General features: G+C 43.2%; 1 protein-coding gene across 5 annotated transcripts in view; it reads right to left on the reverse strand.

Annotated features, from left to right (window-relative positions):
• The window catches only part of trappc8 (trafficking protein particle complex subunit 8), a 105883-nt gene that overhangs the window by 66053 nt on the left and 15589 nt on the right, over positions 1-24241 (reverse strand). For all 5 annotated transcript variants that reach the window (XM_029707787.1, XM_029707786.1, XM_029707785.1 and 2 more), the window contains exons 6-10: positions 17493-17646; positions 5805-5913; positions 4758-5023; positions 4503-4618; positions 101-251 (exon numbers count right to left, since the gene is read on the reverse strand). In XM_029707787.1, coding sequence (XP_029563647.1) covers positions 101-251; positions 4503-4618; positions 4758-5023; positions 5805-5913; positions 17493-17646 — 796 coding nt within the window. The remainder of the gene's footprint in view (positions 1-100; positions 252-4502; positions 4619-4757; positions 5024-5804; positions 5914-17492; positions 17647-24241) is intronic.

A 24241-nucleotide genomic window follows, 5' to 3' on the forward strand; every position in this document is an offset into this window, starting at 1 on the left:
GTGATTGACCTCGTCTCTCCTCATTATTGATTAGAATTTCCACAACAGTGTGTGTGTGCGCGCCACATCTCTCTCTCCTTTTCTGTGTGTGTGTTCTCACCAGCGCCCCAGCAGCATAGAGCATGGCCTGGTCAGATAGGAAGTCCTTCTTGGCCGTGTGGTAGCAGCTGTAGGCCAGCTCATAGTGCTGAACCAGGAAACACAGGTCAGCCATCTTTCTGATCTGCAGCTCAGGGGCTTCTGGATGATAGCTGATGACATCACACAGGGCAGAGGTCAGAGGTCATATACTCAGCTGAGGTATAGGTGGAGGCGTTAGAAAACACCATCCAAAGTCAGACTCAAATGGCACCCTATTCTCCTATTGACAGCAATACATTTGACCAGGGCCAACAAAGCTCTGGTCAAAAGTAGTGCACTATAGTGAATGGATGTGTCCCAAATGGCACCCTAAACTGCTCAGTGCATTCGGTAAGCATTCAGACCCCTTGACTTTTTTTACGTGGTTACATTACAGCCTTATTCTAAAATGGATTAAATAAAAAAATCCTCAATCTACACACAAAACCCCATAATGATGAGTGAAAAAAAGTTTAAAATTTGTGCAAATATATTAGAAATAAAAAACAAATATCTTATTTACATAAGTATTCACTCCCTTTGCTATGAGACTCGAAATTGAGCTCAGGTGCATCCTGTTTCCATTGATCATCCTTGAGACGTTTCTACAACTAATGGAGTCCATCTGTGGTAAATTCAATTGATTCTACAAAAGCTGAAGAACATATGCACATTCAGGTACTTTCCGCAGGTGCTGGAGTTGTACGCAAAATCTGGTTGCTTGTCATTTTACACAAGCTGGACATCCTATTAGTTCTCTGAGATGCATTGGAATAGAAATGGTCAAGATGTCACGCAGGGGAGGGGACATTGAGAGGAAACTTAAAGTAAATAAATATCACCTGGGAGCATGAGCAGTACTGTGCTGCGTTTTAAATTAAATTGATTGGAAATTATTTGGAAAGGCATGTACCAGTCAATATAATGGTCCCACAGTTGACAGTGCATGTCAGAACAAAAACCAAGCCAAGAGGTCGAAGGAATTGTCCGAAGAGCTCAGAGACAGGATTGCGTCAAGGCACAGATCTGGGGAAGGGTACCAAAAAATGTCTGCATCATTGAACGTACCCAAGAACACAGTGGCCTGTATCATTCTTAAATGGAAGAAGTTCGGAACAACCAAAAGTCTCCCTAGAGCTGGCCGCCCGGCTAAACTGAGCAATCAGGGGAGAAGGGCCTTGGTCACTTTGACAGAGCTCCAGAGTTCCTCTGTGGAGATAGGAGAACCTTCCAGAAAAACAACCATTTCTGCAGCACTCCACCAATCAGGCCTTTATGGTAGAGTAGCCAGATGGAAGCCACTCCTCAGTAAAAAGGCACATGACAGCCCGCTTGGAGTTTGCTAAAAGGAACCTAAAGGACTCTGACCATGAGAAACAAGATTCTCTGGTCTGATGAAACCAAGATTTAACTCTTTGGCATGAATGCTAAGCGTCACGTCTGGAGGAAACCTGCCACCATCTCTACGGTAAAGCATTGTGGTGGCAGCATCATGCTGTGGGGATGTTTTTCAGCAGCAAGGACTAGGAGCAAGGGAAAGATTAACGGAGCAGAGTACAGAGAGATCCTTGAAGAAAACCTGCTCTAGAGCGCTAAGGACCTCAGACTGGGGCGAAGGTTCACCTTCCAACAGGACAACAACCCCAAGCCCACAGCCAATACAACGCAAGAGTGGCGTCGGGACTAGTCTCAATGTCGTTGAGTGGCCCAGAGGATCTGCAGAGAAGAATGGGAATAACTCCCCAAATACAGGTGTGCCAAGCTTGTAGCGTCATACTCAAGTATTTCTTGGTCGTGTTTCTTGGCCCAAACAAGTCTCTTCCCTTTCCTTTCTTATTGGTGTCCTTTAGTAGTGGTTTCTTTGCAGCAATTAGACCACGAAGGTCTGATTCACACTGTTCCCTCTGAACAGTTGATGTTAAGATGTGTCTGTTACTTGAACTCTGAGGTGCAGATAATTGCTAATTGCTGAGACTGGTAACTCTAATGAACTTATCCTCTGCAGCAGAGTTAACTCTGGGTCTTCCTTTCCTGTGGCGGTCCTCATGAGAGCCAGTTTCATCATAGCACTTGGTTTTTGCGACTGCACTTGAAGAAACTTCTTGAAATTACCTTAATGTCTTAAAGTAATGATGGACTGTCATTTCTCTTTGCTTATTTGAGCTGTTCTTGCCATAATATGGACTTGGTCTTTTACCAAATAGAGCCATCTTCTGTATACCACCCCTACCTTGTCACAACACAACTGACTGGCTCAAACGGATTAAGAAGGAAAGAAATTCCACAAATTTACTTTTAACAAGGCACACATGTTAATTCAAATTCATTCCAGGTGACTACCTCATGAAGCTGGTTGAGAGAATGCCAAAAGTGTGCAAAGCTGTCATCAAGGCAAAGGGTGGCTACTTTGAAGAATCTCAAATATAAAATATGTTTTGATTTTGTAACACTTTTCTGGTTACTACATGCATGTTATTTCATAGTTTTGATGTCTTTACTATTATTCTACAATGTAGAAAATAGTCAAAAATAAAGCTAAACCCTGGAATGAGTAAGTGTCCAAACTTTTGACTGGTACTGTATGTAACCGTGATATTTCAGTTGAATTTTTTTTAATAAAAACCTGTTTTGGCTTTGTCATTATGGGGTATAATGTGTAGATTGATTAAATTGTTTTTGCCCCCTCAATTTTTGAATAAGTCTAACTTAACAAAATGTGGAAAAAGTCAAGGGGTCTGAATACTTTCTGAATGCACTGTACATATACACTTGAGTGAAAGCCTAAAGCTAATCTTTGAGTTCTCTCTCTCTCTATATATATCCTCTTATTCTGCACCTCTGATTGGACACATGGACGGTTTAACTCAGTAAATGTGTGATTGTGTTCATACCGTATGTACCAGACATACAGCCAGCAGCATACCACCCTGCATCCCACTGCTGGCTTGCTTCTGAAGCTAAGCAGGGTTGGTCCTGGCCCTGGATGAGAGACCAGATACTGCTGGAAGTGGTGTTGGAGGGCCAGTAGGAGGCACCCTTTCCTCTGGTCAAAAAAAATAGCCAATGCCCCAGGGCAGTGATTGAGGACATTGCCCTGTGTAGGGTGCCGTCTTTCGGGTGGGACATTAAACGGGTGTCTTGACCTTCTGTGATCACTAAAGATCCCATGGCACTTATCGTATGGGTGTTAACCCCTGTGTACTGGCTAATTTCCAAAATCTGTCCCATAATAGCCACCTAATCATCCCCAACTTACAATTGGCTCATTCATCCCCTCTCCCCTGTAACTATTCCCCACGTCATTGCTGTAAATGAGAAAGTGTTCAGTCAACTTACCTGGTGGTTGTGTTCATACCGTATGTACCAGACACAGTGAATGACCTGTTCACCGGAAGGGCTACCTTGTCCCGGACATGCTATTTTCGACTCTCTACCGCACCTGCTGTCTCTAACTCTGAATGCTCGGCTATGAAAAGCCTACTGACATTTACTCCTGAGGTGCACCCTCTACAACCACTGTGATTATAATTATTTGACCCTGCTGGTCATCTTTGAACGTTTGAACATCTTGGCCATGTTCTGTTATAATCTCCACCCGGTACAGCCAGAAGAGGACTGGCTACCCCTCAGAGCCTGGTTCCTCTCTAGGTTTCTGCCTTTCTAGGGAGTTTTCCTAGCCACCGTTATTCTACATCTGCATTGCTTGCTGTTTGAGGTTTTAGGCTGGGTTTCTGTATAGCACTTTGTGACATTGGCTGATGTAAAAAGGGCTTTATAAATACATTTGATTGATTGATTGTGGAATCCAAGGTGTAATCTGTTAATAAGAGAACCTTGCCATCTTTTAAGAACAGTTAAGAACAAACTCAATTTACAATGACGCCCTACCAAAAGGCTTCCTGCGGAGGCGGGGATAATAAATAAATATATGACAACACACATCACGACAAGAGACACCACAACACTACATAAAGAGAGACCTAAGACAACATAGCATGGCAGCAACACATGACAACATGGTAGCAGCACAAAACATGGTACAAACATTATTGGACACAGACAACAGCACAAAGGTAGAGACAACAATACATCACGCGAAGTAGCCACAACTGTCAGTAAGAGTGTCCATGATTGAGTCTTTGAATGAAGAGATGGAGATTAAACGGTCCAGTTTGAGTGTTTGTTGCAGCTCGTTCCAATCGCTAGCTGCAGCAAACTGAAAAGAGGAGCGACCCAGGGATGTGTGTGCTTTGAGGACCTTTAACCAAAAGTGAATGGCAGAACGGGTGTTGTATGTGGACGATGAGGGCTGGAGTAGGTATCTCAGAGGGAGAGGAGGAAGGGGACAGAGAAGAGGAGAAGGAGGGTGGTGATGTACTTACAGAAGGCCGGAAGTGTTCTTCAGTTCAGCAATACTCTTCTCCGGAACTTTCCCTCCTCCAAACAACTTCTTAGTGACTGAGAACAGAGAGCGACTCAAGCCTTTCCTGGAGACCAGCTACAGATGTAGGGGAAGGAGGGAGAGAGAGGGAATGAGAGCAGATCATTAGAATGCCTTAGACCATATAATAGATTGTGTCCATCTATCATTTACCAGTCCTTCCAGGATTTCGCTGCTATTTTGTGTGTGTGTCTACCTGGTCATTGAGCTGTCTGATGTTCTTCTCTATGTGAGGTAGTAGTCCCCTGAAGGTAAATTCCTGGATGAATAGTCTGAGGCGGTTGTGGTCGTTCAGCGTTAGACATGCCCCATGGCTGGTAACCGCCGCCACTCCCGTGTAGACTGTCGTAGTCTTGGTTTCCACGGCGTCGGCCCTGAGGGAGTCCAGGCTACCAGGCATGTCAATGGCAGTCTCCAGCTGGAGAGGGTGGGTGTTGTCCAGACTGTTTACAGAGACTCCGTCTGATAAACAAAACATTGTGAACAACAACACAATGTCAACAATATAAAGGTGTGTGTCCAGACTGTTGGGAGATTCCGTCTAGATAAACAAAGTATTGTCAAGAACCGAGGCACACTTCAAATGAGGGTGTGTGTCCAGACTTCATGGAAACTACATCTGAATAAACAATACATTGTCAACCCAGGCATGCTTCTGGTGGATTAGTAATGAGCATATATTTTCTCCATCTGGATTAAATAATTAAACTCAACTATAGCAGTGTCTTTCTTGATCCTTCATCAATCTTTCAGTAAGGGAGAATGAGACGCATACACAACGGAGGTGGGGAAGAAGTTTCACACGTACAAATGTGTATTTTAAAATTAACATTTGTATGTGTGAAACCTCTTCCCCATCTCCGTATGTATATATACACACACTCCAACTGAACCAACAACCTTGGAGTTGCTAGCGCCAGGCTCTGTTCAACTGAGCCACACAGGACCACAAGTATGTGTATGTTCAGTCAGAGTTTAGTTTATTTTTTTATTATACCTTTATTTAACTAGGCAAGTCAGTTAAGAACAAATTCTAATTTACAATGACAGCCTAGGAACAGTGTGTTAACTGCCTTGTTCAGGGGCATAACAACATATTTTTACTTTGTCAGCTCAGGGATTTGATCTTGCAACCTTTCGGTTACTAGTCCAACGCTCTAATCACGAGGCTACCTGCCGCCCCAGGAGTGACTAATGATATGAAACCTTCAGCTCCTGGGTATTTCTAAGTGGCTAAGCTCACCATTCTCTGCTGAGTCATGTCCGTCCATCTCTGGTGCTCCTCCTACATTGTTCTCTACAGCCGTGTTGTTCACCACTACAGGGGTTGGGGCTGGCTCCTCAGACTGATCCTAGAACAGCCAGGAGCAAACATGACAATATATGGGTAACGATCACAGTACGAAACTGAAGATAGTAGAGCCTGACCAATATGGGATTTTTAGATCCAATACTGATACCGATTTTAGGGATGCAATAGTCACAGACTAAGGATATCTGCCAAAATACAGTACCAGTCAAAAGTTGACACCTACTCATTGCAGGGTTAATCTTTATTTTTACCATTTTCTACATTGTAGAATAATAGTGAAGACATCCAAACTATAAAATGACATATGGAATCATGTAGTAACCCCAAAAAGTGTTAAATCAAAATATTTTATATTTGAGATTCTTCAAAGTAGCCACCCTTTGCCTTGACAGCTTTGTACACTCTTGGCATTCTCTCAACCAACTTCATGAGGTAGTCACCTGGAATGCAATTCAATTAACAGGTGTGCCTTGTTAAAAGTTCATTCGTGGAATTTCTTTCCATGGTAAAAATAAAGGGAACACTTAAACAACACAATGTAACTCCAAGTCAATCACACTTCTGTGAAATCAAACTGTCCACTTAGGAAGCAACACTGACTGACAATAAATGCCACATGCTGTTGTGCAAATGGAATAGACAACAGGTGGAAATTATAGGCAATTAGCAAGACATCCCCCAATAAAGGAGTGGTTCTGCAGGTGGGGACCACAGACCACTTCTCAGTTCCTATGTTTCCTGGCTGATGTTTTGGTCACTTTTGAATGCTGGCGGTGCTTTCACTCTAGTGGTAGCATGAGACGGAGTCTACAACCCACACGTGGCTCAGGTAGTGCAGCTCATCCAGGATGGCACATCAATGCGAGCTGTGGCAAGAAGGTTTGCTGTGTCTGTCAGCGTAGTGTCCAGAGCATGGAGGCGCTACCAGGAGACAGGCCAGTACATCAGGAGAAGTGGAGGAGGCCGTAGGAGGGCAACAACCCAGCAGCAGGACCGCTACCTCCGCCTTTGTGCAAGGAGGAGCAGGAGAAGCACTGCCAGAGCCCTGCAAAATGACCTCCAGCAGGCCACAAATGTGCATGTGTCTGCTCAAACGGTCAGAAACAGACTCCATGAGGGTGGTATGAGGGCCCGACGTCCACAGGTGGGGGTTGTGCTTACAGCCCAACACCGTGCAGGACGTTTGGCATTTGCCAGAAAACACCAAGATTGGCAAATTCGCCACTGGCGCCCTGTGCTCTTCACAGATGAAAGCAGGTTCACACTGAGCACATGTGACAGACGTGACAGAGTCTGGAGACGCCGTGGAGAACGTTCTGCTGCCTGCAACATCCTCCAGCATGACCGGTTTGGCGGTGGGTCAGTCATGGTGTGGGGTGGCATTTCTTCGGGGGGCCGCACAGCCCTCCATGTGCTCGCCAGAGGTAGCCTGACTGCCATTAGGTACCGAGATGAGATCCTCAGACCCCTTGTGAGACCATATGCTGGTGCGGTTGGCCCTGGGTTCCTCCTAATGCAAGAAAATGCTAGACCTCATGTGGCTGGAGTGTGTCAGCAGTTCCTGCAAGAGGAAGGCATTGATGCTATGGACTGGCCCGCCCGTTCCCCAGACCTGAATCCAATTGAGCACGTCATGTCTCGCTCCATCCACCAACGCCACGTTGCACCACAGACTGTCCAGGAGTTGGCGGATGCTTTAGTCCAGGTCTGGGAGGAGATCCCTCAGGAGACCATCCGCCACCTCATCAGGAGCATGCCCAGGCGTTGTAGGGAGGTCATACAGGCACGTGGAGGCCACACACACTACTGAGCCTCATTTTGACTTGTTTTAAGGACATTACATCAAAGTTGGATCAGCCTGTAGTGTGGTTTTCCACTTTAATTTTGAGTGTGACTCCAAATCCAGACCTCCATGGGTTGATAAATTGGATTTCCATTGATTATTTTTGTGTGATTTTGTTGTCAGCACATTCAACTATGTAAAGAAAAAAGTATTTAATAAGATTATTTCTTTCATTCAGATCTAGGATGTGTTGTTTAAGTGTTCCCTTTATTTTTTTTTAGCAGTATATTTGGTAAAAGACCAAGTCCATATTACAGCAAAAATAGCTCAAATAAGCAAAGAGAAACGACAGTCCATTACTTCAAATTTTCCGGAATGATTGACCTTCAAGAACTTTGAAAGTTTCTTAAAGTGCAGTTGCCAAAAACAATCAAGCGCTATGATGAAACTGGCTCTCATGATGACCACCACAGGAAAGAAAGACACAGAGTAACCTCTGGGGAGGATAAGTTCAGAGTTACCAGCCAAAGAAAATGCAGCCCAAATAAATGCTTCAGAGAGTTCAAGTAACAGACATCTCAAGATCAACTGTTCAGACTGCAAGAATCAGGCCTTCATGGTCAAATTGCTGCAAAGACACCACTACTAAAGGACACCAATAATAAGAAGATACTTGCTTGGGACAAGAAACACGAGCAATGGACATTAGACCAGTGGAAATCTGTCTTTTGGTACGATGAGTTCAAATTAGAAATGTTTTGTTCCAACTGCAGTGCATTGAGAAACCGAGTAGGGGAATGGATGATCTCATGTGTGGTTCCGATCGTGAAGCAAGGAGGTGGTGTGATGGTGAATTGCTGGTAATATTGTCTGTGATTTATTTATAATTCAAGGAACACTTAACCTGTTGGGGCTAGGGGGCAGTATTTGCACGGCAGGATAAAAAATGTACCCGATTTAATCTGGTTACTACCCCTGCCCAGTAACTAGAATATGCATATAATTGTTTGATTTGGATAGAAAACACCCTAAAGTTTCTAAAACTGTTTGAATGGTGTCTGTGAGTATAACAGAACTCATTTGGCAGGCCAAAACCTGAGAAGATTCCAAACAGGAAGCGCTCTCTCTGACCATTTCATGGCCTTCTTGATCATCTCTAACCAAAACAGGGGATCTCTGGCATGGCGTGACATTTTCTAACGCTCCCATAGGCTCTCAGAAGGTGCCAGAAAGCTGAGTGGTGGCTTTGCAGGCCCTGGCTGAAAAACATTAGCGCATTTTGTAAGTGGTCGATCTGAGAACAATGAGACAAGGGGCGCGTGTGCCCGAGCTGACACCATGTTTACTTTCTCTCTCTTTGAACGAAAACAACCACTCCCGGTCGGAATATTATCGTTTTTTACGAGAAAAATTGCATAAAAATGTATTTTAAACAGCGGTTGACATGCTTCGAAGTACGATAATGGAATATTTAGAATTTTTGTCACGAAACGCGTCGGGCGCGTCACCCTTATTTACCCTTCGGATAGTGTCTTGAACGCACGAACAAAACACCGCTATTTGGATATAACTATGGATTATTTGCGTCCCACCTAGCCCATAGAGGTTAACCAGCATGGCTACCACACCAGCGTTACACCATCCTATCATTTGTTATTCAACAGGAAAATGACCTAAAACACACCTCCAGGCTGTGTAAGGGCTATTTGACAAAGGAGAGTGATGGAGTGCTGCATCAGATGACTTGGCCTCCACAATCACCTGCCATCAACCCAATATCAATGGTTTGGGATGAGTTGGACCACAGAGTAAAGGAAAAGCAGCCAACAAGCGCTCAGCAGATGTGGGAACTCCTTCAAGACTGTTGGAAAAGCATTCCTTGTGAAGCTGGTAGAGAGAATGTCAAGAGCGTGCAAAGCTGTCATCAAGGCAAAGGGTGGCTACTTTGTTTAACACTTTTTTGGTTACTACATCATTCCATGTGTGTTATTTCATAGTTTTGATGTCTTCAATATTATTCTACAATGTAGAAAAATAAAAGAAAAACTCTGCAATGAGTAGGAGTCCACACTTTTGAATGGTACAGTATGTTTTAGGTGTTTAGCCTTTTTAATCACAAATTGTGGTCCAACTGATTAACAGATACTCTAAAATATAATTTTACAAAATATTAAAATAAACATTATTTTAGAACATAATTTTTGGTGGTTATCAAGTAAACCACAATTACAAACTACAGTGCATTCGGGAAAGAATTCAGACCCCTTGACTTTTTTTGCATTGTTACATTATAGCCTTACTCTAAAAAGAAAATTGTCCCCCAATCAACCTACACACAATAACAAAGCGAAACGTTTGTTTAAATGTTTGCAAATGTATTAAAAATAAGAACAGAAATACCGTATTTACATAAGTATTAAGACCTCTGCAATGAGACTCAATCCATTGATCATCCTTGAGATGTTTCTATGACTTGGAGTCCACCTGTGATAAATTCAATTGATTGGAAATGATTTTGTAAAAAGGCACACACATGTCTATGTAAGGTCCAACAGATGACAGTGCATGTCAGAGCAAAAACCAAGCCATGAGGTCAGAAGGAATTGTCAGTAGAGCTCTGAGACAGAATTGTGTCTAGGCACAGAACTGGGGAAGGGTACCAAAGCATATCTGCAGCATTGAAGGTCCCCAAAAACGCAATGGCCTCCATCATTCTTAAATGGAAGAAGTTTGGAACCACCAAGAGTCTTCCTAGAGTTGGCCACCCGGCCAAACCGAACCATCAGGGGAGAAGGGCCTTGGTCAGGGAGGTGACCAAGAACCTGATGGTCACTCTGACAGAGCTCGAGAATTCCTCTGTGGAGATGGGAGAACCATCCAGAAGGACAACCATCTCTGTAGCACTCCACCAAATCAGGCCTTTATGGTAGAGTGGCCACTCCTCAGTAAAAAGGCACATGACAGCCCACTTGGAGTTTGCGAAAAGGCACCTAAAGGACTCTCAGACCATGAGGAACAAGATTCTCTGGTCTGATGAAACCAAGATTGAACTCTTTGGCCTGAAAGGCAATTGTCACGTCTGGAGGACACATCCGTACTGTGAAGAATGGTGGTGGCAGCATCATGCTATGGGGATTTTATTTAGCAGTAGGGACTAGGAGGCTAGTTAGGATCAAGGGAAAGATGAACAGAGCAAAGTGCAGAGAGATCCTTGATGAAAACCTGCTCCAGAGGGCTCAGGACCTCAGACTGGGGCAAAGGTTCACCTTCCAGCAGGATAATGACCCGAATACAATGCAGGAATGGCTTCTGGAGATGTCTCTGAACGTCCTTGAGTGGCCCAGCCAGAGCCTAGACTTGAACCCGATCCAACATCTCTGGAGAGAAAAAAACTAAACTCAGTAAAAAAAAAAAGTCAACTGCGTTTATTTTCAGCAAACTTAACATGTGTAAATATTTGTATGAACATAAGATTCAACAACTGAGACAAACTGAACAAGTTCCACAGACATGTGACTAACAGAAATGGAATAATGTGGCCCTGAACAAAGGGGCGGGGGTCAAAATCAAAAGTAACAGTCAATGCAGCTGGTGGCCACACCAGATACGAAGTACTGCAGTGCATCTCCTCCTCATGGACTGCACCAGATTTGCCAGTTCTTGCTGTGAGATGTTACCCCACTATCCCACCAAGGCCCCTGCAAGTTCCCGGACATTTCTGGGGGGGAATGGCCCTCACCCTACGATCCAACAGGTCCCAGACGTGCTCAATGAGATTGAGATCCGGGCTCTTCGCTGGCCATGGCAGAACACTGACATTCCTGTCTTTCAGGAAATCACGAACAGAACAAGCAGTATGGCTGGTGGCATTGTCATGTTGGAGGGTCATGTCAGGATGAGCCTGCAGGAAGGGTACCACATGAGGGAGGAGGATGTCGTCCCTGTAACGCATAGCGTTGAGATTGCCTGCAATGACAATAAGCTCAGTCCGATGATGCTGTGACACACCGCCCGAGACCATGACGGACCCTCCAGCTCCAAATCGATCCCGCTCCAGAGTACAGGCCTCGGTGTAATGCTCCTTCTTTCGACGATAAACGCGAATCCGACCATCACCCCTGGTGAGACAAAACCGCGACTCGTCAGTGAAGAGCACTTTTGGCCAGTCTTGTCTGATCCAGCGACATTGGGTTTGTGCCCATAGGCAACATTGTTGCCGGTGATGTGTGGTGGGGGCCTGCCTTACAACAGGCCTACAAGCCCTCAGTCCAGCCTCTCTCAGCCTACTGCAGACAGTCTGAGCACTGATGGAGGGATTGTGCGTTCCTGGTGTAACTCGGGCAGTTGTTGTTGCCATCCTGTACCTGTCCCGCAGGTGTGATGTTCGGCTGTACCGATCCTGTGCAGATGTTGTTACACGTGGTCTGCCACTGCGAGGACGATCAGCTGTCCGTCCTGTCTCCCTGTAGTGCTGTCTTAGGCGTCTCACAGTACGGACATTGCAATTTATTGCCCTGGACACATCTGCAGTCCTCATGCCTCCTTGCAGCATGCCTAAGGCACATTCACTCAGATGAGCAGGGATCCTGGGCATCTTTCTTTTGGTGTTTTTCCAGAGTCAGCAGAAAGGCCTCTTTAGTGTCCAAAGTTTTCATAACTGTGACCTTAATTGCCTACCGTCTGTAAGCTGTTAGTGTCTTAACAACCGTTCCACAGATGCATGTTCATTAATTGTTTATGGGTCATTGAACAAGCATGGGAAACAGTGTTAAAACGCTTTACAATGAAGATCTGAAGTTACTTGGATTTTTACAAATTATCTTTGAAAGACAGGGTCCTGAAAAAAAAAGACATTAATTTTTTGCTGAGTTTAATCAATTTAAGAATAAGGCTGTAACGTACTTTTTTTTAAATTTATTTTTTTATTTTTTTAAGTGAAGGGGTCTAAACTTTCCGAATGCAATGTATATCCTCTATAAATACGAAACACTTGTTCAGTTTACCTTCTTAAGTAAAACTTAAAGATTTGTATATCTATGGCACTGGATAAAAATGCGTAAGTGTTTGTACTGAAGCACCACCAGTACCCTAATACATGTGGGCTGAATGAACTAAACTTTGTCACAAAGTAAACCTAAAACAAAAAAATGTTCAATAAGAATGCAGTGAAACCCAATAAGATGCAGTTCATAATGTCACCACTAGATGTTAGAATCAGCATTCGTATTGAGTAGATTCACTAGTGCTTTACAACAAGGTCATGTAAAGAAACAATTCATGGCAACCTCACAATGAGAGCTTGTTAGGACACGCATACGCTAAGTGTTCATTACAAAAATATTTTCTTCCTGAAACCATAAAGTAAATTACACAGTTATTCAATATAAAATATATTGGCTATATATTTCAACTGAAAATGGCATAAGCTGACGACTGAAAACCTTCATGCTGATAAATGCTTGCCCTATTGGTTTTAGTCAGACACGTTGAAATTTTGCTAGCTAGTTAACAATCTGATCTCATCATTAAATGTAAGCACATGGCCTGAATGATAGATCTGCGCCAACGGTCGTGCTTTTTGCATAATGTATATTTTGGAAAACTAACTAAATAAACCAACTAGCAAACATAATACACCTAGACAATAACAGTGTTATTTTTGTATCAAGGTGTTCACTTTGGCATCAGTCCAGTGTTCATACATAAATAGCACAGATTGCTAGCTAGGTGAACTACCTTGCTGGCTAGATACAGCACAACTATATTGCTGGCTAGCTAGCCAGCTAATGTTAACCAAGTGAGCATGTGATGAGGACAGGGCTGCTTGCTTGGTGACTTACGGGCTGAATGATGTTCAGTGAGCAGCTCGTAGGGCGCCCTCTTTAGGAAAACATTTTTTTTTAATTAAAAAAATAACCGCAAATGAGCAAACGTATTTGTTCATTCCATATGTATATAATATCGGCGTAATATAGACCGACACAAATATTTCTGTGAATGGCTGATATCAGGCGATAAATCAGTCAACCAATTTATTGGTCGGCTCAAGAAGAAAGTGCTCAGTAACTGAGTAAAAGGGGAAGGTACTAACTGACTTATGTAATGAGCTACACTCCTTTTCCTTTGCGAAGTGTCCAAATGAACCGGACAATGGTATGGTCAGTTATCTGCTACAGTACATTAGCAACTGACAATTAGATCAGTGGTCACCAACCTTTGCTGAGTCAAGATCATTTTCTGAGTCAAAATGCATGCCGAGATCTACCGCTGATTTTTTATTACCATGACTTAAAAAATGTAAGCCTATGCAACATTAACCAATTAAAAACAGTACTGTAGCAATGAGGTTTGTGCACTAAGCTATAGGCCCAATACATTATCATCGCATACTGGCTTTGCTTGAATTTACCTGCCAATGCATTGTTGTTTGGGACATTTTTTTAAATTATATTTCAAAATTTGAGGTAGGCTATATGATCTATCACACTGGTAATAGATCCATTGTTGTATTACTTGTGAGGCACAGCTGAGTAAGGATACATTTAAATAATTCTATTTTTACTGGGCTGATGGTGCCTGCATCTGATGGTCAGTCTCAGCGGAGGGAGAGAGCAGCAGACTGAGGGGCCGTCTCTCAACATCCCTCTGCTCTCCCCCTTTCCTCCACTGACAATGACCCAAGGGACACCGTCTTCCAGCTGATGGCCAAACGGGTCGCACCGCATTACTTCTGCCTCATGCACAAATTCATGTTGTTACTCCTATGAACAGAGAAAGTGAAATATTCCTTGATATTAAAAAAGACCCAAGCCGCTAATAATAACAACGCAAGCTTATAGATACACTTTCCTACTCATTCATTACTGCTCCACTATTTGTTGTAGAGCTGAGTGGAAATAGGAAGAACACGCATTTTATGGGTTATAAAAGTGTTGAATACAAAGTGTTGACAGTGCTGAGTAAGAACTTAAACATGAATTCACTCAAAAACAGCAGCTCTGCTGTATTCGTTAACAGTCTCTCTCTAGTCATGGTTTTAAACGTTTTAAAACGTCACGGTATCAATTTTGCCGTAGCTTTCTTTTATGCCTGCTTCGTTACAGCAGACTCGGTCATCTGAGCAATCTGATTGGCCAGCGGAGGCATAGTGCACTTGATTTCCTCTCCAAGTCCACCGAAAAGGCAGAGTTTGTACCTTCAGACAGGTACAGTTTGCCTACCCGGTACAGTTTGACTACCCGGCGTGCAGGGCAGCGGAATTGTCTGCACCTACCACCAACAACCAGAGACTAATAAAAAAATAAAAATAGGAACAAAAGGCTTTATCGTTGGGTTTTTCAAATCAAAATCAAAGTTTATTTGTCACGTGCGCTGAATACAACAGGTGTAGACCTTACAGTGAAATGCTTACTTACAGGCTCTAACCAACAGTGCAAAAAAGGTATTAGGTGAACAATAGGTAGGTAAAGAAATAAAACAGTAAAAAGCCAGGCTATATACAGTAGTGAGGCTACATACAGACACCGGTTAGTCAGGCTGATTGAGGTAGTATGTACATGTAGATATGGTTAAAGTGACTATGCATATTTGATGAAGAGAGTAGCAGTAGCGTAAAAGAGGGGTTGGCAGGTGGATACAATGCAGATAGCCCAGGTAGCCAATGGTCGGTCCAATTGAGGTAGTATGTACATGAATGTATAGTTGAAGTGACTATGCATATTTGATAAAGAGGTCCTGGATGGCAGGCAGCTTGGTCCCAGTGATGTGCTGGGCCATACGCACTACCCTCTGTAGTGCCTTGCGGTCAGAGACCGAGCAATGATGCAACCAGTCAGGATGCTCTCGACGTTGCAGCTGTAGAACCTTTTGAGGATCTGAGGACCCATGCCAAATCTTTTCAGTCTCCTGAGGGGGAATAGGTTTTGTTGTGCCCTCTTCACGACTGTGTTGGTGTGCTTGGACCATTCTAGTTTGTTGTTGATGTGGACACCGAGGAACTTGAAACTCTCAACCTGCTCCACTACAGCCCCATCGATGAGAATGGGGGCGTGCTAAGTCCTCCATTTCCTGTAGTCCACAATAATCTCCTTAGTCTTGGTTACGTTGAGGGATAGGTTGTTATTCTGGCACCACCCGGCCAGGTCTCTGACTTCCTCCCTATAGGCTGTCTCGTCGTTGTTGGTGATCAGGCCTACCACTGTTGTGTCGTCTGCAAACTTAATGGTGTTGGAGTCGTGCCTGGCCATGCAGTCGTGGGTGAACAGGGAGTACAGGAGGGGACTGAGCATGCACCCCTGGGGAGCTCCAGTGTTGAGGATCAGCGTGGCAGATGTGTTGCTACCTACCCTTACCACCTGGGGGCGGCCCGTCAGGAAGTCCAGGATCCAGTTGCAGAGGGAGGTGTTTCGTCCCAGGATCCTTAGCTTAGTAATGAGCTTTGAGGGTACTATGGTGTTGAACGCTGAGCTATAGTCAATGAATAGAATTCTCACGTAAGTGTTCCTTTTGTCCAGGCGGGAAAGGGCAGTTTGGAGTACTATAGAGATCGCATCATCGGTGGATGTGTTTGGGCGGTATGCAAATTGGATTGGGTCTAGGGTTTCTGGGATAATGGTGTTGATGTGAGCCATTACCAGCCTTTCAAAGCACTTCATGGCTACAGATGTGAGTGCTACCGGTCTGTAGTAATTTAGGCAGGTTGACTTTGTGTTCTTGGGCACAGGGACTATGGTGGTCTGCTTGAAGCATGTTGGTATTACAGACTCAATCAGGGACATGTTAAAAATGTCAGTGAAGACACCTGCCAGTTGGTCAGCACATGCCCGGAGCACACATCCTGTTAATCCGTCTGGCCCCGCAGCCTTGTGTATGTTGACCTGTTTAAAAAGGTCTTACTAACGTCGGCTACGGAGAGCGTGATCACACAGTCGCCTGGAACAGCTGATGCTCTCATGCATGCCTCAGTGTTGCTTGCCTCGAAGCGAGAATAGAAGTGATTTAGCTCGTCTGGTAGGCTCGTGTCACTGGGCAGCTTGCGGCTGTGCTTCCCTTTGTAGTCTGTAATAGTTTACAAACCCTGCCACATCCGACGAGCGTCGGAGCCGGTGTAGTATGATTCATTCTTAGCCCTGTATTGACGCTTTGCCTGTTTGATGGTTCGTCGCAGGGCATAGCGGGATTTCTTGTAAGCTTCCGGGGTTAGAGTCCCGCACCTTGAAAGCAGCAGCTCTACCCTTTAGCTCAGTGCGACTGTTGCCTGTAATCCATGGCTTCTGGTTGGGGTATGTACGTACGTACAGTCACTGTGGGGACGACGTCCTCAATGCACTTATTGATAAAGCCAGTGACTGATGTGGTGTACTCCTCAATGCCATCGGAAGAATCCTGGAACATGTTGCAGTCTGTGATAGCAAAACAGTCCTGTAGTTTAGCATCTGCTTCATCTGAACACTTTTTTAAATAGACCGAGTCACTGGTGCTTCCTGCTTTAATTTTTGCTTGTAAGCAGGAATCAGGAGGATAGAACTGTGGTCGGATTTACCAAATGGAGGGAGGGCGAGGGAGAGCTTTGTACGCGTCTGTGTGTGTGGAGTACAGGTGATCTAGAATTATTTTCCCTCTGGTTGCACATTGAACACGTTGATGGAAATTTGGTAGACCCGATTTAGGTTTCCCTGCATTGAAGTCTCCGGCCACTAGGAACGCCGCCTCTGGTTTTACAGAAATGTTTGGTGATCGACGAGAAATGCCTCGGAGATCGACAAGTTGAATGCGGTCGACCGGTTGGTGACCACTGAATTAGATACATGGAAAACTTTGTCTAGGCTCTACCGTACCTGGCTTTGCCGACTGCTCTTGTTAAGGTACTGGCTCCATGGGTCCGGTATCTGTTCATCTGTTCCTGCTGCTGCTGTGTGAGAGTTGATCTTCAGAAGGTAACAACCCTGAGAACCATACCTCTGCTTCATATCCTCATACACAGAGTCAGCTCTGAGAGCACAAGAGAGAAAAAAATATATACAATTACAATGACAGGCTAAGAATGACACATTAACAGTTTAAAGCAGTGGTAAAGCAGACCTTTTGGGCCAAAATCAAGTATATAAATCTATATATATATATATATTTTTTACATGACTTAAAAACGTTAGCCAATGCAACATTAAACTATTCAAGGCCCAGTGCAGTCAAAAACATGACTTGTCTGTGTTTGATAAACAGTGCATTCAGGAAGTATTCAGACCCCTTACATTTTTCAACATATTGTTACATTACAGCCTTTTCTAAAATGGATAAAATAGTTTTTTTCCCCCTCAATCTACAAACAATAGCCCATAATGACAAAGCAAAAACAGGTTTTTAGAAACGTTTGCAAATGTGTTAAATTAAAAAAACGTAAAATGTTACATTTACATAAGTATTCAGACCCTTTATTCAGTACTTTGTTGAAGCACCTTTCGCATCGAATATAGCCTCGAGTCTTCTTGGGTATGACACTACAAGCTTGGCACACCTGTATTTGGGGAGTTCCTCCCATTCTTCTCTGCAGATCCACTCAAGCTCTGTCAGGTTGGATGGGGAGCGTCGCTGCACAGCTATTTTCAGGTCTCTCCAGAGATGTTTTTACATTTTACATTTTAGTCATTTAGCAGACGCTCTTATCCAGAGCGACTTACAGTAGTGAATGCATACATTTCATTTAATGCATTTTTTTGTATATATATTTTTTTGTACTGGCCCCCCGTGGGAATCGAACCCACAACCCTGGTGTTGCAAACACCATGCTCTACCAAATGAGCCACGGGGAAGGGTTCGATCGGGTTCTGGCTGGGCTCTGGCTGGGCCACTCAAGAACATTCAGAGACTTCTCCAGAAGCCACTCTGAGGTCCTGAGTGCTCTGGAGCAGGTTTTCATCAAGGATCTCTCTGTACTTTGCTCTGTTCATCTTTCCTGACTAGTCTCCCAGTTGCTGCCACCGAAAAATATCCCCACAGCATTACACTGCCACCACCATGCATCACCGTAGGCACGGAGCAAGGTTTCCACCAGACACGACGCTTGGCATTCAGGCCAAAGAGTTTAATTTTATCAGAACAGAGAATCTTGTTTCTCATGGTCAGAGTCTTCAGGAGCTATTTGGCAAACTCCAAGCGGGTTGTCATGTGCCCTTTACCGAAGAGTGGCTTCAGTCTGGTCACTCTACATGAAGGCCTGATTGGTGGAGGTCTGCAGAGATGGTTGTCAGAAGGTTCTACCATCTCCACAGAGGAACTCTGGAGCTCTGTCAGAGTGACCATCGGGTTCTTGGTCACCTCCCTGACCAATGCCCTTCTCCCCCGTTTGCTCAGTTTGGCCGGGCAGCCAGCTCCAGGAAGAGTCTTGGTGGTTCCAGACTTCTTCCACTTAATAATGGAGGTCACTGTGTTCTTGGGGACCTTCAATGTAGCAGAAATGTTTTGGTACCCTTCCCCAGATCTGTGCCTCGACACAATCCTGTCTCGGAGCTCTATGGACAATTCCTTCGACCGCATGGCTTGGTTTTTGCACTGATATGCTCTGTCAACTGTGGGCCTTACATAGACAGGTGTGTGGGTTTTCAAATCATGTCCAATCAATTGAATTTACCACAGGTGGACTCCAAATTGTAGACACACGAAGGATGATCAATGGAAACAGGATGCATCTGAGCTCAACGTCGAGTCTAGTAGCAAAGGGTCTGAACACGTATGCAGATTAGGTCATTCTGTTTTCTATATTTGCAAAAATGTCTAAAAAACCCTTTTCACATTCTCATTATGGGGTATTGTGTGTACCTTAGCCAAATACATTTAAACTCAGTTTTTCACAATTCCTGACATTTAATCCTAGTAAAAATTCCGTCTTAGGTCAATTAAAATCACCACTTTATTTTAAGAATGTGAAATGACAGAATAATACTAGAGAATAATTTATTTAATCACATTCCCAGTGGGTCAGAAGTTTATACACTCGATTTGTATTTGGTAGCACTGCCTTTAAATAGTTTAACTTGGGTCAAACATTTCAGGTAGCCTTCCACAAGCTTCCCACAATAAGTTGGGTGAATTTTGTCCCATTCCTCCTGACAGAGCTGTTATAACTGAGTCAGGTTTGTAGGCCTCCTTGCTCCCACACGCTTTTTCAGTTCTGCCCACAAATTTTCTATAGTATTGAGGTCAGGTATTTGTGATGGCCACTCCAATACTTTGACTTTGTTGTCCTTAAGCCATTTTGCCACAACTTTGAAAGTATGCTTGGGGTCATTGTCCATCAAGCTTTAACTTCCTGACTGATGTCTTGAGATGTTGCTTCAATATATCCACATAATTATTCTCCTCATGATGCCATCTATTTTGTGAAGTGCACCTGTCCCTCCTGCAGCAAAGCACCCCCACAACATGATGCTGCCACCCCCATGCTTCACGGTTGGGATGGTGCTCTTCGGCTTGCAAACCTCGTCAAACCTCGTCCAAACATAACGATGGTCATTATGGCCAAACAGCTCTATTTTTGTTGTTTCTTCAGGCCAGAGGACATTTCTCCAAAAAGTACAATCTTTGTCCCCATGTGCAGTTGCAAACCGGAGTCTGGATATTTTATGGCGGTTTTGGAGAAGTGGCTCCTTCCTTGCTGAGCGGCCTTTCAGGTTATGTTGATACAGAACTTGTTTTACTGTGGACATAGATATTTTTGTACCCGTTTCCGCCAGCATCTGCACAATGTCCTTTGCTGTTGTTCTGGGATTGATTTGCACTTTTCGCACCAAAGCACATTCATGTCTAGGAGACAGAATGTGTCTCCTTCCTGACCAGTATGACAGCTGCGTGGTCCCATGGTGTTTATACTTGCGTACTATTGTTTGTACAGATGAACGTGGTACCTTAAGGCATTTGAAAATTGCTGCCAAGGATGAACCAGACTTGTGGTCAACAATTTTCTTTGAGGTCTTGACTGATTTCTTTTGATTTTCCCATGATGTCAAGCAAAGAGGCACTGAGTTTGAAGGTAGGCCTTGAAATACATCCACAGGTACACATCTATTGACTCAAATTATGTCAATTAGCCTATCAGAAGCTTCTAAAGCCATGACATACATTTATGGAATTTTCCAAGCCGTTTAAAAAAGGCACAGTCAACTTAGTGTATTGTAAACTTCTGACCCACTGGAATTGTGATACAGTGAATTATAAGTGAAATAATCTGTCTGTAAACAATTGCTGGAAAAATGACTTGTGTCATGCACAAAGTAGATGTCCTAACCAACTTGCCAAAACTATAGTTTGTTAACAAGAAATTTGTGGAGTGGTTGAGAAACGAGTTCTAAATGACTCCAACCTAAGTGTATGTAAACTTCCGACTTCAACTGTAGATTCATGAGTATTTTTTAATCTTTTTTTATCCATTTTAGAATAAATGTGGAAAAACTCAAGGGGTCTGAATAGTTTACAAATGCACTGTATGTCCTGAACACAAAGCATTATGTTTGGGGCAAATCTAACAACACATCACTGAGTACCACTCATCATATTTTCAAGCATGGTGGTGGCTGCATCATGTTATGGGTATGCTTGTCATTGGCAAGGATAAAATAACCGTAATAAAGCTAAGCACAGGCAAAATCTGTTTCAGTCTGCTTTATATATTTTGTGTAGGTCATTGACAAAAATGACAATTAAAGAAATTTTAATCTCTCCTAGTAAAAAAAAAAGCCCTTTTAGTATAAGAGCTCTTCGAGAAGACCGTCTGAAATTTCAACCCGTTTTGGTGGGATGGAGTTTACTTAATAGACCAATAAAGAGTTCCAAACCTCTGCCAATAACAGCTAGTTTTCAATTTTCTCCGCACCACGCAGCCCACTTCCAGAAAGTCCTAGCAAAATTCTTGCTTGAGAAATTGCTCTTTGCTAAGAAGCCATTTGTTTATTTTTTCCCATTTTAATACAATAAAATAAAAATGGTACTTATTTGTTCCGCAGAAATTATTTGATTTTGAGATCAAAACGGCTCCATTGGACCTTTAATGAGGTTTGTGCAGTAGGCTATAGGTTCAACACATTATCACTGCATATTGGCTATTCTTGAATTGCCTTGCCAATGTTGTTCTTCTCAAACTATTTAAAATTATATTTCAAAACATGAGATATGATCACACTGGTAATATATAATTTGTTAATTTACATTTATGCCTCGAGTAATACATTTGTCTTTTTATTTTACTGGACTGATGGTGCATCATGGAGGGAGAGAGAGAAAGAGTGTGTGAGGGGACGAGAGTAAGAGAGCAGCGGAGAGGCTGCCTCTCACTGTCCCATCTGCTCTTCCTCCCTCAGCTGACTGACCAAAAAGGGGTCACTGTCTTCCATCTGATGGCTAAACTCAAGTTACACTTCTTTATTTCTAGCTCATGCACCAATTCATGTTGTTACTCATATGACCAGAGAACATGAAATACTCCTCAAAATGAGAAAGACAAGCCACTAATAACAACGCAAGCCTATCGAGACTTTGTGGTGCGAGTGGATAGAGGGGGCGTTTTATGGCTTATAAAAGTGTTGACAGTGCTGACTAAAATCTTAAACATTAACTCGCCCAAAGAAAACAGCAGGTCTTTGCTGTATTCGTTGACAGTCTCTCTCTAGTCATGTTTTTTCATTTTTTTGAAATCTCATTTAGTAGAGTTGACTATCAACTTTGCTCTAGGCTCGTGGAAGATCCGAGCTATCCAATTAGCCAGTGGTCGCCCGACAGGTGAACTTGATTTGCTCTCCAGGCCGTGCCGGGTAGGCAGAGTTTGTACCTTCAGACACATTAAATGTTTCAAAATGGGAACACTTCAATTAACCAGCGCGCAGGGCCGTTGAATCAAGTGAACCTACCGAATAAAAAAATAGGAACGTAAAGCTTTATCATTGGGCTTTTTACAGGAATGTTTGGTGACGAGGAAAGCCTTGGAGATCGACCACTGGTTTACAGTGAGATGAAACAGTAAAAATGTCATCCCCCACAAATGATGCAGCACCCCCCCTTTGGGCCAATTAGTGACAATTATTTATGTTGCATGGATTAATGAGAATATTTTTTTTTTATAAAAATCCCCCTTGCTGGAAATCAATGGGCAGAGCTTATAGGTCCTTAAGGGGAAACTTTCTTGTTATGAGGGGCCGCATACATGTACACCATTTCATGACTGTAGCTCAAACAGGAAAGGAGATTTGCTTAGCAAAAGTTCAGTTGATTACTATAACGCCCCCCTTGGGCCAATCAGTGTAACTGTGCAAATGTTGGCTGTCCTAGACGGTAACTATAGATGGTGGCAAATATACCCAGTGTAACTTTACGAACAAATGCACAATGTTCTATCACCCTATTACAGGCAAGGCCATTAAGATTAAGGCCATCATTACATGTTCCACAAAAAATTTCATATTCCTGATAAAGTGTATTTGTGGTCTATGTAGGAAAAACTAAACGAGCTCTGAAAACAAGGATAGCTGAACACAGGAGTAATATCAGGACCCTTGACCAGAGAAACCCTGTGGCTGTGCATTTCATGGAGGCTTGTCACAACATTAGCATCGAACATGTTAAGACTCCTGGGGGGGGGGGGGGTACTGATAATCTATTATTGAGAAAATAATTATAGAACCAGGAGTTTGATATCAGAACATTTCTGACATGGACACTTTGATTTGTCTTGCCTTCCAGTATATTTTTATCATTTTGATATCAGAAATGTTCTGATATCAAACACTTAGAAATGTTCTGATATCAAAAATAAAAATCCCTGGAACTACTACATGTACACATCTCATTGTTATTAAATTATTATTACAGATACAAATTGGTCATGTGAGGTGAAATGTGTACATTTTGGGATATGGGCACTCAGTTTGTTTGACCTGACGAAGATCCGTTTCGGATCGAAACATTGTCAATAAAGTGGTGAACTGGGAGCTTTAACAGCTTTCTTGTTCTATACTGTCCATGGCAGACGCATCATTCCCCAAAGCTTGTCAGAGTCAGGCCAGTGGTGTCTGAGATATCGTGTGTGACTAACATACAGTGATGGAAAAAAGTATTTGATCCCCTGCTGATTTTGCATGTTTGCCTACTGACAAAGAAATTATCAGCCTATAATTTTAATGTTAGGTTTATTTGAACAGTGAGAGACAGAATAACAACAACAAAAAATCCAGAAAAACGCATGTCAAAAATTTGATAAATTGATTTGCATTTTAATGAGGGAAATAAGTATTTCACCCCCTCTCAAATCAGAAAGATTTCTGGCTCCCAGGTGTCTTTTATACAGGTAACGAGCTGAGATTAGGAGCACACTCTTAAAGGGAGTGCTCCTAATCTCAGCTTGTTACCTGTATAAAAGACACCTGTCCACAGAAGCAATCAATCAGATTCCAAACTCTCCACCATGGCCAAGACCAAAGAGCTCTCCAAGGATGTCAGGGACAAGATTGTAGATCTACACAAGGCTGGAATGGGCTACAAGACCATCACCAAGCAGCTTGGTGAGAAGGTGACAACAGTTGGTGCGATTATTCGCAAATGGAAG

This window comes from Salmo trutta, chromosome 22 (assembly GCF_901001165.1).
Source record: "Salmo trutta chromosome 22, fSalTru1.1, whole genome shotgun sequence".
Taxonomy (NCBI): Eukaryota; Metazoa; Chordata; class Actinopteri; order Salmoniformes; family Salmonidae; genus Salmo; species Salmo trutta.